The sequence below is a fragment of the Nerophis ophidion genome, linkage group LG29 (genome assembly GCF_033978795.1).
Source record: "Nerophis ophidion isolate RoL-2023_Sa linkage group LG29, RoL_Noph_v1.0, whole genome shotgun sequence".
NCBI lineage: Eukaryota > Metazoa > Chordata > Actinopteri > Syngnathiformes > Syngnathidae > Nerophis > Nerophis ophidion.
This window is the reverse complement of record NC_084639.1, coordinates 15097740-15111754: the sequence shown is the minus strand read 5'-3', so window position 1 is coordinate 15111754 and position 14015 is coordinate 15097740. Positions and strand designations below refer to the sequence as shown.

General features: G+C 43.3%; 1 protein-coding gene across 5 annotated transcripts in view; it reads right to left on the bottom strand.

Annotated features, from left to right (window-relative positions):
* Positions 1–14015, bottom strand: part of nfkb1 (nuclear factor of kappa light polypeptide gene enhancer in B-cells 1) — a 68579-nt gene that overhangs the window by 2439 nt on the left and 52125 nt on the right. For all 5 annotated transcript variants that reach the window (XM_061891894.1, XM_061891892.1, XM_061891895.1 and 2 more), the window contains 14 exons: positions 12812–12916; positions 12630–12721; positions 12418–12556; positions 10918–11070; positions 10728–10832; positions 6483–6608; positions 6299–6416; positions 6115–6229; positions 5837–6038; positions 2382–2551; positions 2208–2310; positions 1237–1358; positions 1097–1163; positions 872–1035 (listed from right to left, as the gene is read on the bottom strand). In XM_061891894.1, coding sequence (XP_061747878.1) covers positions 872–1035; positions 1097–1163; positions 1237–1358; positions 2208–2310; positions 2382–2551; positions 5837–6038; positions 6115–6229; positions 6299–6416; positions 6483–6608; positions 10728–10832; positions 10918–11070; positions 12418–12556; positions 12630–12721; positions 12812–12916 — 1781 coding nt within the window. The remainder of the gene's footprint in view (positions 1–871; positions 1036–1096; positions 1164–1236; positions 1359–2207; positions 2311–2381; positions 2552–5836; positions 6039–6114; positions 6230–6298; positions 6417–6482; positions 6609–10727; positions 10833–10917; positions 11071–12417; positions 12557–12629; positions 12722–12811; positions 12917–14015) is intronic.

Here is a 14015-nt window from a genome sequence, read left to right as displayed (position 1 = left end):
AAGCTCTCACTGATGGAAGGGGGTTTTGGCTCAAAATCTCACGATAAATGGCCCCATTCATTCTTTCCTTAACACGGATCAATCGTCCTGTCCCCTCAGCAGAAAAACAGCCCCAAAGCATGATGTTTCCACCCCCATGCTTCACAGTAGGTATGGTGTTATTGGGACGCAACTCAGTATTCTTCTTCCTCCAAACACGACGAGTTGAGTTTATACCAAAATGGATACATGGATGATACAGCAGAGGATTGGGAGAATGTCATGTGGTCGGATGAAACCAAAATAGAACTTTTTGGTATAAACTCAACTTGTCGTGTTTGGAGGAAGAAGAATACTGAGTTGCATCCCAAGAACACCACACCTACTGTGAAGCATGGGGGTGGAAACATCATGCTTTGGGGCTGTTTTTCTGCTAAGGGGACATGACGATTGATCCGTGTTAAGGAAAGAATGAATGGGGCCATTTATCGTGAGATTTTGAGCCAAAACCTCCTTCCATCAGTGAGAGCTTTGAATGGTTGACCAAATACTTATTTTCCACCATAATTTACAAATAAATTCTTTAAAATTCCTACAATGTGAATTCCTGGATTTTTTTTCACATTCTGTCTCTCACAGTTGAAGTGTACCTATGATGAAAATTACAGACCTCTGTCATCATTTTAAGTGGGAGAACTTGCACAATCGGTGGCTGACTAAATACTTTTTTGCCCCACTGTATATTGGTATTGGTTGATATCGGTATCGGTAATTAAGAGTTGGACAATATCGGAATATCGGGTAACTGCAAAAAAGCCATTATCGGACATCTCTAGTTTCCAGGAACTTAAATTTGCTGGAAAAAGACCTAATAGTAAATAGTCAAGTTTACCTCATAGCTGTCCAGCAGGGTTTGGGAGGGAGAGGGGCTTAGTCTGAAAGCGGCTTTGAGGATCCCAAGACCCAGACTGTCGGCGAGATCTTCCCAGCATCCGTCACTCTCCAGACCTCGACACAGTGTTCGCTTCACGTCGACACCGAGGCTCCCCAGGTCGCCTACACAAATGTCGTCATACGCGTTGAGCCTCCGATAAGACGACCGTCGGACTGAACTCACCCTGAGGGGGGACGGCCAGGCCGGGTGATTTGGGACGGTACTCTTTTCCGCTGAGAAGCTCCAGCACCTGCAGATGGACGGGCGACGTGTTTGCACCATGTGACACGGGAGGAGGAGCTTGTGTAGCGTTAGCAGCATACCTGAGCGGACGCAGCCATGTTGATGGGGCTGCTGCCGGGAACATATCCTTCATCTTCCTCCTCCTCCTCCTCGTCTTCTCGGAAGAAGAGTGGCTCTAGGTTCTCTTTGTTGGGATCTGCGCCTGGACAAGTATCAGCATGTTGGATTATGCAAGATGGTGGTCCACAGTGATACAAGTAGGACCTTAGCTACGGTGTTAGCTTTCACTGTTATGCTGATGACACACAACTCTATATGCTTCTAAAGCTGACCAACACCCCGGATTGTAGTCAGCTGGAAGCGTGTCTTGATGAAATTAAACAATGGATGTCTGCTAACTTTTTGCAACTTAACGCCAAGAAAACTTAAATGCTGATTATCGGTCCTGCTAGACACTTCATCCATGGTCTGGTGGCCATGGATGAAGTGCTGGCTGTCCAGAGTCGGGACTCTGACTCAACCGTTGGCCTGTGCATTGGTTGGGGACATCTATGCGCTGCTGACCCGTCTCCGCTCGGGATGGTCTACCGCTGGCCCCACTATGAACTGGACTCTCACTATTATGTTTGATCCACTATGGACTGGACTTTCACATTATTATGCTAGACCCACTCGACGTCCATTGCATTCGGTCTTCCCTAGAGGGGAGGGGATCACCCACATCTGAGGTCCTCTCCAAGGTTTCTCATAGTCATTCACATTGACATCCCACTGGGTTGTGAGTTATTCCTTGCCCTTATGTGGGCTCTGAACCTAAGATATTGTTGTGGCTTGTGCAGCTCTTTGAGACACTTGTGATTTAGGGCTATATAAATAAACATTGATTGATTTATTAGGTTGATGCAAAGCTAGGCTAACCATTTAGCATGTTGTGTGTATGAAGGGCGGCCAGCCGTAGTCAACCTCAAGATTAGTGCTGGCTATCAGGTTGATAGCCCGGTAGGTAGCACGCTTGCCAGGTTCAGAAAAATCAAGGGTTACATGTACGCACCTGCAGCCATGAGGAGAGCGGTTAACTTGTTGGAGCCTCGCCCTGCGGCGATGTGAAGAGGGGTGGAGCCATTGAACGTGCAGCAGTCAACCACGGCGTTGCCCTGACAACGGCAAACATTGCGCAGGTGACGACACACGACCAGATGCTGGCGAGGACACCTTGGGGTTTTACCTCCAGCAGCAGGCAACCCGCCAACGACACGTTGTCGTACTCGGTGGCGAGGTGGAGGGCGGTCCTTCCGCTGCTGCGCTCCTGAGCCTCCACGTTAGCTCCGCCCTCCAACAGCTCCCTGAGAGAGGTCAGCTGATTGGCCAGAACCGCCAGGTGGATGGCACACAGACCTAGTGAGCACGGCAACAGAGGGACATGAGGTTGGTCCAAACACCAACGTGTGTGTGTGTTAGGGCCGGATGATTATGGCAAAATAAATCATCGCAATCATTTAGACTGATATCGTAATCACCATTAATTACATGATTATTCATTAATTTGAAAAGATGGGCATTTATTTTACCTCCAAAACCTAACTTTAAATATAGTTTAAAAAAACGGGATATAAATTACTAACGAATAACCAATAAGTAGAAAAAAAATACCATATTTCCTTGAATTGCCGCAAGGCTATATAGTATGCGCCTGCCTTGAATTACTGCCGGGTCAAACTTGCTTCCCAAAATAATTAGTGCATGCTTAGTATTACCGCCGGGTCAAACGCGTGACGTCGCGAGTGACACTTCCCCTGTCATCATTTTCAAAATGGAGGAGGCTGATTTCAATACCGGTAATTTGAAATTGCATAAAGGGAAGAAGATTAAGAACTATTTAGTAGGATTTAAGGTCCAAGCTTACATCACACTCAAATTTTTACTGCATACCTTTGGTAAGTGCCGGAGTGAGAAGAGGTTTTAAAATAATTAGCGCATGATTACTTTTACTGCATGCCTTCTGTGAGCGCAGGAGTGAGAAGAGATTTTAAATTAATTAGCGCCCCGGCGGCAATTCAAGGAAATACGGTACACTGAATACATTTAAATAACAATAACAATCCATCCATCCATCTATCTATCCATTTTCTACCGCTTGTCTCTTTCGGGGTTGCTGGAGCCTATCTCAGCTACATTCGGGCGGAAGGCGGAGTACACCCTGGACATGTGGCCACCTCATCACAGGGCCAACACAGATAGACAGAAAACATTCACACTCACACATTAGGCCAATTTAGTGTTGCCAATCAACCTATATTGTTTTTAATTACCGTATTTTTCAGACTATAAGTCGCAGTTTTTTTCATAGTTAAAGTTAGAGTACCAAATTTCACCACACACTAGGTGTGGTGAAATTTGTCCTCTGCATTTGAACCATCCCCTTGATCACCCCTTGGGAAGTGTGGGGAGAAGTGGTGCCGCGCCCGGGAATCATTTATGGTGATTTAACCCCCAATTTCAACCCTTGATGCTGAGTGCCAAGCAGGGAGGTAATTGGTCCCATTTTTATAGTCTTTGGTATGACTTGGTCGGGGTTTGAACTCCCAACCTACCCATCTCAGGGAGGACTCTCTAACCACTAACTGAGTAGGTTAGTTTGGCCAGGGACGCGACATATACTCCGGAGCGACTTATGTGGGAAATTATTAACACATTACCGTAAAATATCAAATAATATTATTTATCTCAATCGCGGAAGAGACGAAGAAAATGTCAGCAATCGTCACACACACGTCAGCAATTGTCACATACACGTCAACCAATAAGAATTCGGCGGGGTAGGGTCATGGCAGAAGTGCATTGTGAGTCATGGAATGCTAACTGCTATATGCTATATGCTACTGCCGTAGCTATTAAAATGGATCATTTCATCGTTGGCGGTAACTTATAAAAACTGAGAAGGGCTGAACATAAATGGCACCGAAAAGGAAATCATGTACTTTTTAATATTATTTATCTCATTCGCGGAAGAGACGTAGAAAATGTTAGCAATCGTCACACACAAGTCGGCCATCGTCACATACACGTCAACCGATAAGAATTCAGTGGGGGAGGGTCATGGCAGAGGTGCATTGTGGGTCATGGAATGCTAACTGCTATATGCTACTGTCGTAGCTATTAAAATGGATAATTTCATCGTTGGTGGTAACTTATAAAAACTGAGAAGGGCTGAACATAAATGGCACCGAAAAGGAGATCATGTACTGCAGATTACAAGCTGTACGTAGTGAAATATGCAGCAGAAAACGACAAGAGGAAGCAGCGCATACCTTTGGAGTTGGCAGAGTTGTTTAGAAGCGACATCGAGGAAGAAGATTTCATCTGATATATCGATTAGAAGTGACAGATTGTTTGGTAAACATTAGGGGTGTGGGAAAAAATCGATTCGAATACGAATCGAATCCGTTGTGCGATTCAGAATTATTTCTCATTTAAAAAAAAATATATATAATAATAATAATTTTTTTTTTTATCAATCCAACAAATCACTACTCAGCAATACCATAACAATGCAATCCAATTCCAAAACCAAACCTGACCCAGCAACACTCAGAACTGCAATAAACAGAGCAATTGAGGAGACACAAACATGACACAGAACAAACCAAAAGTAGTGAAACAAAAATGAATATTATCAACAACAGTATCAATATTAGTTATGATTTCAGCATAGCAGTGATTAAAAATCCCTCATTGACGTTATCATTAGACATTTATAAAAATAAAAAACAACAACAATAGTGTCACAGTGGCTTACACTTGCATCGCATCTCATAAGCTTGACAACACACTGTGTCCAATGTTTTCACAAAGAGAAAATAAGTCATATTTTTGGTTTGTTTAATAGTTAAAACAAATTTACATTATTGCAATCAGTTGATAAAACATTGTTCTTTACAATTATAAAGCTTTTTTTTTTTTTTTAAATCTACTACTCTGCCAGCATGGTAAATGGTAAATGGGTTGTACTTGTATAGCGCTTTTCTACCCCTTTTTAAAGAGCCCAAAACGCTTTGACAGTCTTTCCACATTGACCCATTCACACATACATTCACACACTGATGGCGGGAGCTGCCATGCAAGGCGCTCACCAGGACCCATCAGGAGCAAGGGTGAAGTGTCATGCCCAAGGACACAACGGACGTGACTAAGATGGTAGAAGGTGGGGATTGAACCAGTAACCCTCAGATTGTTGGCACAGCCACTGTACCAACTTCGCCACGCCGTCAGTTGATAAAACATTGTCATTTACAATTATAAAAGCTTTTTTTTTTTTTAAATCTACTACACTGCTAGCATGTCAGCAGACTGGGGTAGATCCTGCTGAAATCCTATGTATTGAATGAATACAGAATCCTTTTGAATCGGGAAAATATCGTTTGTGAATCGAGAATCAAATCTATAAAAATCGATATATCATCGAATCGTGACCCCAAGAATCGATATTGAATGGAATCGCGGGACACCCAAAGATTCGCAGCCCTAGTAAACATATAGCATGTTCCATATGTTATAGTTATTTGAATGACTCTTACCATAATATGTTACGTTAACATACCATTCTCGGAATTTGCATGCTGAGAAGCCATAATTGAAATCCAAATTCAATGAATTGTCCAGCCCTAGCGTGTGTGTTTTTACCGGCTGTGTTGCAGGTCTCCAGCAGTCCTCTAATGGATCGGTATCCTAATAAAAAGTGCACCATCTCCCCTCCATCCTGCTGGGAGGCCAGGTGGAGCAGCGTGTTGCCATGACGATCCGTCAGCGCGGGGTCGGCGCCGGCTGCGAGTAGCACCTCCACCGCTTCTTTCTGCTGCGTGATCACCGCCAGGTGCAAAGGAGTCTGGGACACAAGCAGAAGGGTTAGAAGCCTCTTCCTGACACGCCTCCTTCCGTGTCGGGACGTGCGGCACTTCTACCTGGTAGAGGTGGTTCCTCGTGTCCAGAAGGCCGTCCCCCGGCGAAGCACCAAGCACCTGAGTCAGACTGGCCAGCACCGCCTGCTGGCTGTGGAGGACCGCCAGGTGGAGTCCACTGACACACAACGGCCGAGTTAGCGCTCAAAGCGAGCGGACTGCAGAATGCTCCACAACGCGTACTCACGTGTCTCCGTCCTCGTCCTGCGCCGCCATCAGGGGGCGCTGTAGAGCTAACAGGTAAGCCATGTTGCCCGTAACGGCGTAGTGGAAGAGAGCGTCCACGTGTCGGCTGCTCACCATGTCTGCACGCACAATGAGCTGAATTATTAGTAACTACAGTGTTAATACAGCGAGGAGGAGAACTCTACCTCCATCTGACTGTGACTCCTCCTCTTCCTCCTGGCGTCCTGAACGTGCCAGAACGACGCCGCCCTCCGAGTGGTCGTCTGAGTCGCTGTCGTCAGCGCTGCTGTCCGCCGAGTCGTCCTGGGAGGCTTTGTGGAGGAAGGAAAAATCCTGTCCACTTACGGCTTTCAGAATGTAATGATGTAATGAATAATAGCCCAGGGAGGTCCGAAGTGCGTCCCGGGGGCCAATTTAGGCCCGCAGCTTGTTTTTCTAATGGCCCTCGGCAAGTTGTGAACATTAAAGGCCTACTGAAACCCACTACTACCGACCACGGTAACACATACCTATACGGCCTTTTAATTTTACTAAATTGCAATTTTAAATTTCCCGCGGAGTTTCTTGTTGAAAACGTTGCGGAATGATGACGTCTCGAGTTGGAGGGGACATTTTAGCGCAGCACCACTTGTGGCTAAAAGTCGGCTCTTTTCATCGCGCAATTACACAGTATTCTGGACATCTGTGTAGCTGAATCTTTTGCAATTTGTTCAATTAATAATGGAGAAGTCAAAGTAGAAAGATGGAGGTGGGAAGCTTTAGTCTTTAGCCACACAAACCCACAGTGTTTCCTTGTTTAAAATTCCCGGGGGTAAAGCTTTACCATGGATCAGAGCAGTCAAGCGAACATGGATCACGACTACATGTCGACCGGCAGTTTTCGGTGAGAAAACTGTGGAAATAAGTCGCCTCTTACCGGAGATCAGCGGAGCTTCTGTCGTGCTGCTGCTGCCGTGACTAATTCCCTCAGACTCTGGCGTCAAGACACCCGTGGACACACCCCTCCGACTATCAGGTACTATTTAACTCACTAAAACACTAGCAACACAATAGAAATATAAGGGATTTCCCAGAATTATCCCAGTAAATGTGTCTAAAAACATCTGAATCGCTCACAATGCAATTGCCTTTTTTTTTTCTTAACTTTTTTTTTTTTTAGTCCGTCACTTTTAAATTTCCTCATCCACGAATCTTTCATCCTCGCTCAAATTAATGGGGAAATTTTCGCTTTCTCGGTCCGAATTGCTCTTGCTGCTGGAGGCTCACATTGTAAACAATGTGAGGAGCTCTACAACCAGTGACGTCACACGCACATCTTCCGGTAAAGGCAAGGCTTTTTTATTAGCGACCAAAAGTTGCAAACTTTATCGTCGATGTTTTCTACTAAATCCTTTCAGCAGAAATATGGCAATATCGCGAAATGATCAAGTATGACACATAGAATGGACCTGCTAGAGATGCGCGGTTTGCGGTCACAACCGTGGAATCCGCGGATAAGCCACGGTCGGGCGGGTGACATGACCAAAAAAAAGATTTTGAATAGATTCGGGCGGGTGGCGGTTGAACCAATTCGGAAATATATATACACAGTTAAATGTTATGTTGAAGAGGTTCATTTAGCCTACTGACGTGTATTTATAAATGGTTGATTTATATAGGCTAGAAAGGTAAAGTGTTGTACCTGACAGTACTTGATGGTACAGTCTAGTGGTTAGGATTCAACACGCTCACTGCCGCGGCCCGGGTTCGATTCCCAGTCAGGGAACTCACTTTTTTACCATGAATTGATTAACGTGGACCCCGACTTAAACAAGTTAAAAAACTTATTCGGGTGTTACCATTTAGTGGTCAATTGTACGGAATGTGTACTGACCTGTGCAATCTACTAATAAAAGTATCAATCAAAACAATCCATATAACACGTCACAGACAACGTCACGCTAACATCACGTGACACCTCTGATGAAGGCTGGAGAAGCAAGGTAGCCGAAACTTGTCAGGTACAACACTTTACCTTACTAGCCTATAGAAATCAAGCATTTATAAATAGTTAAATCTTGTTACCCACATACGAAAAACGAGCAGCACTCTTTGAAACAGTATGTGGGCATACTTTTATTTTGAAGTGTCTCGTTTGGTCTGTCGACGGATGTAAGGAAGCTACTTCCGGGTAAGAGTACACATATTTTTGATGCAATGAGAAGGGAGAATGAGAGCGACTGATTGTAACAAAGACTAAAAAGTGTCACAACGACTTTAAGCGTTTGGGCTATAAGAGCCAGAAGATCACAATTTCCTCCTAAAAGAAGCATGCAGGCCAACGAGGTATTTGTTTTTCATTTGTTGGTATTTTACTTGGTAAAATGTTTGATCCACATACTGTGCATGTTATTATTTTTACGTTTGTAATGTGCTTTATTTATTACAGTTTTCACGGTGAATTTGAAGGGAAAGGAAGCCTTCAAATAAATCAGTTCAAAAAAGCCATTGTGTCTGTGCTATTTGGAGGGAGTTACACTTTCTAACCTCACTAATGCCATTGCATAGTCTATATTAGATATATAACAACGGGCGGGTGGCGGGCGGTTGTGGTTTTCATAAAATGTTGGTTCGGGTGGATGACGACTTTTGTGATGCGGTTGCGGATGAAATAATTGCCTATCCGCGCATCTATAGGACCTGCTATCCCTGTTTAAATAAGAAAATCTCATTTCAGTAGGCCTTTAAATGTATTTGTCATTATCGAGATGTTACCAGTGATGCTGTCAAACGATGCCATTTTAAAATGGGAACAAGCACACTTTTGAATTTGGATTAATCATGATGAATCACAAGTATTACAAGTAACGTATTTTCCGAACTGATGCTGAAGAAGGGTCTATTTTCGATCTTTTTTCATATAAAAGGCGCACCGAATTATAGGGCGCATTAAAGGAGTCATTTTATTATTATTTTTTTTCTAAATGTAAAACATTCCCTTGTGGTCTACATAACATGTAATGGTGGTTCTTTGGTCAAAATGTTGCATGGATTATGTTTTACAGATCATCTTTAAGCCACATTCTGACAGTCGCATCCGGATACCCCGTTTTGTGGACGGTCTTATTTACAGGGCTCACCTTCGGCAGCGTCTTCTACCCGTTATCCTAATTGTAGCGATGTAGCGTGCAAGGACGGGAGAGGAAGAAGTGTCAAAAGATGGGACTAACTGTTTAAAATAAATAAATGGGTTGTACTTGTATAGCGCTTTTCTACCTTCAAGGTACTCAAAGCGCTTTGACACTACTTCCACATTTACCCATTCACACACACATTCACACACTGATGGAGGGAGCTGCCATGCAAGGCGCCAACCAGTACCCATCAGGAGCAAGGGTGAAGTGTCTTGCTCAGGACACAACGGACGTGACGAGGTTGGTACTAGGTGGGATTTGAACCAGGGCCCCTCGGGTTGCGCACGGCCACTCTCCCACTGCGCCACGCCGTTTGAATGACATTCAGACTTCCTTGGGTGAATAATGTAAACTCATTACACCGGTATGTTTTAGCGCTTTCATGGTGAGTTTACTGACAGATATAACTAAGGACTTTACATTACTTTATATTAGAAATGGCAAAAGCGGAGGATGAATGCCCCATAACAAGAAGATAGAGATAAAGAAGAAGCTTATCGACTATGGCGTCGGCACGGACTACAAAGGCGGATGAATGCAATTTTTCAAGATCTATGCAGATCCCAAATACAGATCAGCAGGTAAAAGAAAATAAGAAAAGTTGCTTTTACATAATATTGCGAAACAAAACGCCAGATATTATGTTGAAGCAAAGTACAATCCACCAAGCGGTGCAGCTTCACAGCTTACCAAAGTCGTACTAAAACATTTTGATGGATTTTTGAGCGCCGTGTGTAGTAATGTTTTATATTTTCAGTGGAACATAAAAAATGTTGGTGTTGTTTATTTGAGTCCTACTGCCGTCATACTGCGGTGTACATATATCTTTTATGTTTGACTGCCATTTAATGGTCACACTTATCGTTACACCATGTACCAAATAAAATTGCTTCGAGGTCGGTAAGCAAAACCAGAATTATTCCGTATCTAAGGCGTTATAAGGCGCACTGTTGAGTTTTGAGGGGAAAAAAAACTAATTTAAAAAATACAGAAGGTAGAAGAAATGATTTTGCATCAGGCACAGTAGAGGAGACAGAAGTGTTATGTGGTTCCATCACTAGTCTGATTGTAGTAGTGAAAGCAGGAAGTATGACTGCAATAGTCTGCTGAGATTTGTTCTTTTTCTTTACTGGCATTTTTGCCTCCTCCTTTCCCTGCCTTTTTGTTTTTTCTACTCGCAAATTATATTTTTAGGCGCATACGCGAGTGAAAGGATCGCACTGTACAGGGCCATGTAAGGTTCAGCACGTGTCTCACCCTGTTTGACTCCCTCTCCTCCAAGACCAGTGGAGTATCCGGTGGGACAGGCTCCACCTCCAGCTCCTCTTCCGTAGTTGTAAGTGGAGTAGCCCTGGAAGTAAGCTGTAAGCACAAGAAAATAAAAAACAGACAAAGACTTGGTTTATCCTAATCACGGCCACATCTCCAGTGACTAGGCAGGTTTTACCTCCACCAGCAGAACCTGGACCTCCCCCTGCCAATGGACCTCCTCCTCCTCCTCGGTATAGACCTCCACCTGTTCCTGCTCCTCCTCCATGGCCGCTGAAGTCCTGGAAGTTTGGCAACGTCTTCTGACGTTTCCTCTGCACTTCCTCTTTGTCTAAACACACACATACTCTCTGAGTTCTCCTCGTTTCCATGAGGTTCTAGATTAGGTGTGTCCAAACTTTTTCTACTGACTGCTGCCATTTCACAAAACCCAAAACCAATGAAGTTGGCACGTTGTGTAAAATCGTAAATAAAAACAAAATACAATGATTTGCAAATCCTTTTCAACTTATATTCAATTGAATGGACAGCAAAGACAAGATATTAAATGTTTAAACTAAGAAACTATTTTTTTTTTTGCAAATAATCATTAACTTAGAATTTAATGGCAACAAAACAAAAATGTGTCACAGGGACATTTTACCACTGTGTTACATGGCCTTTCCTTTTAACAACACTAAGTAAATTTGGAAACTGAGGAGACCAATTTTTGAAGCTTTTCTGGTGGAATTCTTTCCCATTCTTGTTTGATGTACAGCTTAAGTTGTTAAACAGTTCGGGGTCTCCATTGTGGTATATAATATATATATATACATATGTATATATATATATATATATATATATATATGTAAATATTACATACAGTATATTATATTTAATATTACTACTATGGTACATTTTTAGTCTACATTATACCTTTTGTTTTCACCCTGTTTTTGTGCCCATCCATCCATCTTCCACCACTTATTCCCTTCGGGGGTGCGGGGGGCGCTGGAGCCTATCTCAGCTACATTTGGGCGCAAGGCGGGGTACACCCTGGACAAGTCGCCATCGCAGGGCCAACACAGATAGACAGACAACATTCACACAAACATTCACACACTAGGGCCAATTTAGTGTTGCCAATCAACCTATCCACAGGTGGATATCTTTGGAGGTGGGAGGAAGCCAGAGTACCTGGAGTTAACCCACGTAGTCACGGGGAGAACATGTAAACTCCACACACAAAGATCCCGAGCCCAGGACCTTCGTATTGTGAGGCAGACGTACTAAACCCCTCTACCACCCTGCTGCCCTCTTTATGTGCCCTTGTGTGCATTATCCGTTCCATCCATTGTAACTGAGTTATTGTGTGGAACAATTTCCCGAGTGGATCAATAAAGCTTTTTTAAGTCTATAAATTGACCTAAAAAATGGGAAAAAGTTCCGTATATACCTTAGAGGATTAAAGAAAAAACTGCCTAAATGTTAGCTCTGTGCTATTAGCGTCAACATTTAAACTTTTTCATGTTAAATTTGCTCTTTGGTTTGACTTTTTATGTTTTTAGTGAGAATTTTTTTTAGCAACAGTATTTTTTAAATATGCCACAGGCCATTACAAAATGTGTTGCGGGCCACAAATGGCCCCCGCGCCACACTTTGGATAGCCCTGTTCTAAAGCTTGTGACGGCAAGCGTACCTATGATCTGAGGGTGGTAGGTGAAAGGTTTGGGTTCGCTGGTCTCGTTGTCCGATTTCCTCTTCAACTGGACAAACACAGACGTGGCCTTCTTCAGGTTCTGGTCTCGATACTTCGGAGTCTTGAAGACGATGGCGAACTGAGGACGGACAACATGTTGCCGTAGTAACGCCCTAATAAGTGGTACGGCGTGGGGGGGCATGGGTACTGACCTGTCTGTGCACGTCAGTGGGGGAGAAGTCTCCCAGGGCCTCCCAGGTGACGCCCGAGTCGTCTTCTTCGTAGAAGCGCACCTGGATGTCATCTGTCAACACACACGTCTTGCGCTCAGGTCACATGACACACACTATGAGACTGCTTTTGGGGAGTAGGGGGAGGGGAGGGGTCCCCTGACCTTTCTGGACTTTGTCACACAGAAGGTAGACTTCCTCGCCTCCGCTCACGCAGCCGGCGGTCCGGTCCATCCTAACGATCTTCAAGTTGGAAGCATTTGGAGCCTCTGGGGGCAAGGGAGGGGGAGGGAGACAGGTCAAAACATCACCTGCCGGCAAACCACCGTGCCAGTCCAAAATCTCACATTAAATATCAATAGCATGTTGCTATGGTAACAGCTAGTGTTGTCCCGATACCAATATTTTGGTACCAGTACCAAAATATATTTTGATACTTTTCTAAATAAAGGGGACCACAAAAAATGTCATTATTGGCTTTATTTTAACAAAAAAAATCTTAAAGTAGATTAAACATGTTTCTTATTGCAGGTTTGTCCTTAAATAAAATAGTGAACATACTAGACAACTTGTCTTTTAGTAGTAAGTAACCAAACAAAGGCTCCTAATTAGTCTGCTGACATATTGTGTCATTTATCATTCTATTTTTTTGTCAACATTATGAAAGACAAGTGGTAGATATTTAATTATTAATATACTTGTTCATTTACTGTCAATATCTGCTTACTTTCTCTTTTAACATGTTCTATCTACACATCTGTTAAACTGTAATAATCACTTATTCTTCTGTTTGCATGCTTTCGATTAGATTTGGATGATACCACAAATTTGGGTATCGATCCGATACCAAGTAGTTACAGGATCATACATTGCTCATATTCAAAGTCCTCATGTGTCCAGAGACATATTTACTGAGTTTATAAATATGAAAACATAAACGGTACTTTTTAGAGGCGGTATAGTACCGAATATGATTAATTAGCATCGCACTACTATACTAATACTGGTATACCGTACAACCGTAGTAACAGCTTTAGAAAGTAATGACTTCCCTTTTGCCTTTTTTTTTATTATAACTGGATTTGCATATGTGAAAGTTCAAGTTAAAGTACCAATGATAGTGTGGTGAGATTATCCTCTGCATTTGACCCATTACCCTCACCCCCTGGGAGGTGAGGGGAGGGGAGCAGTGAGCAGCAACGGTGGCCGCGCCAATGGATAATTTTGGTGATTTAACCCCCAATTCCAACCCTTGATGCAGAGTGCCAAGCAGGGAGGCAATGGGTCTTACAGTTGTGATCAAAATTATTCAACCCCCACACAATTTTGGTGTTTTAGCAAGTTGGACATTTATTCCGTATTTTGTTT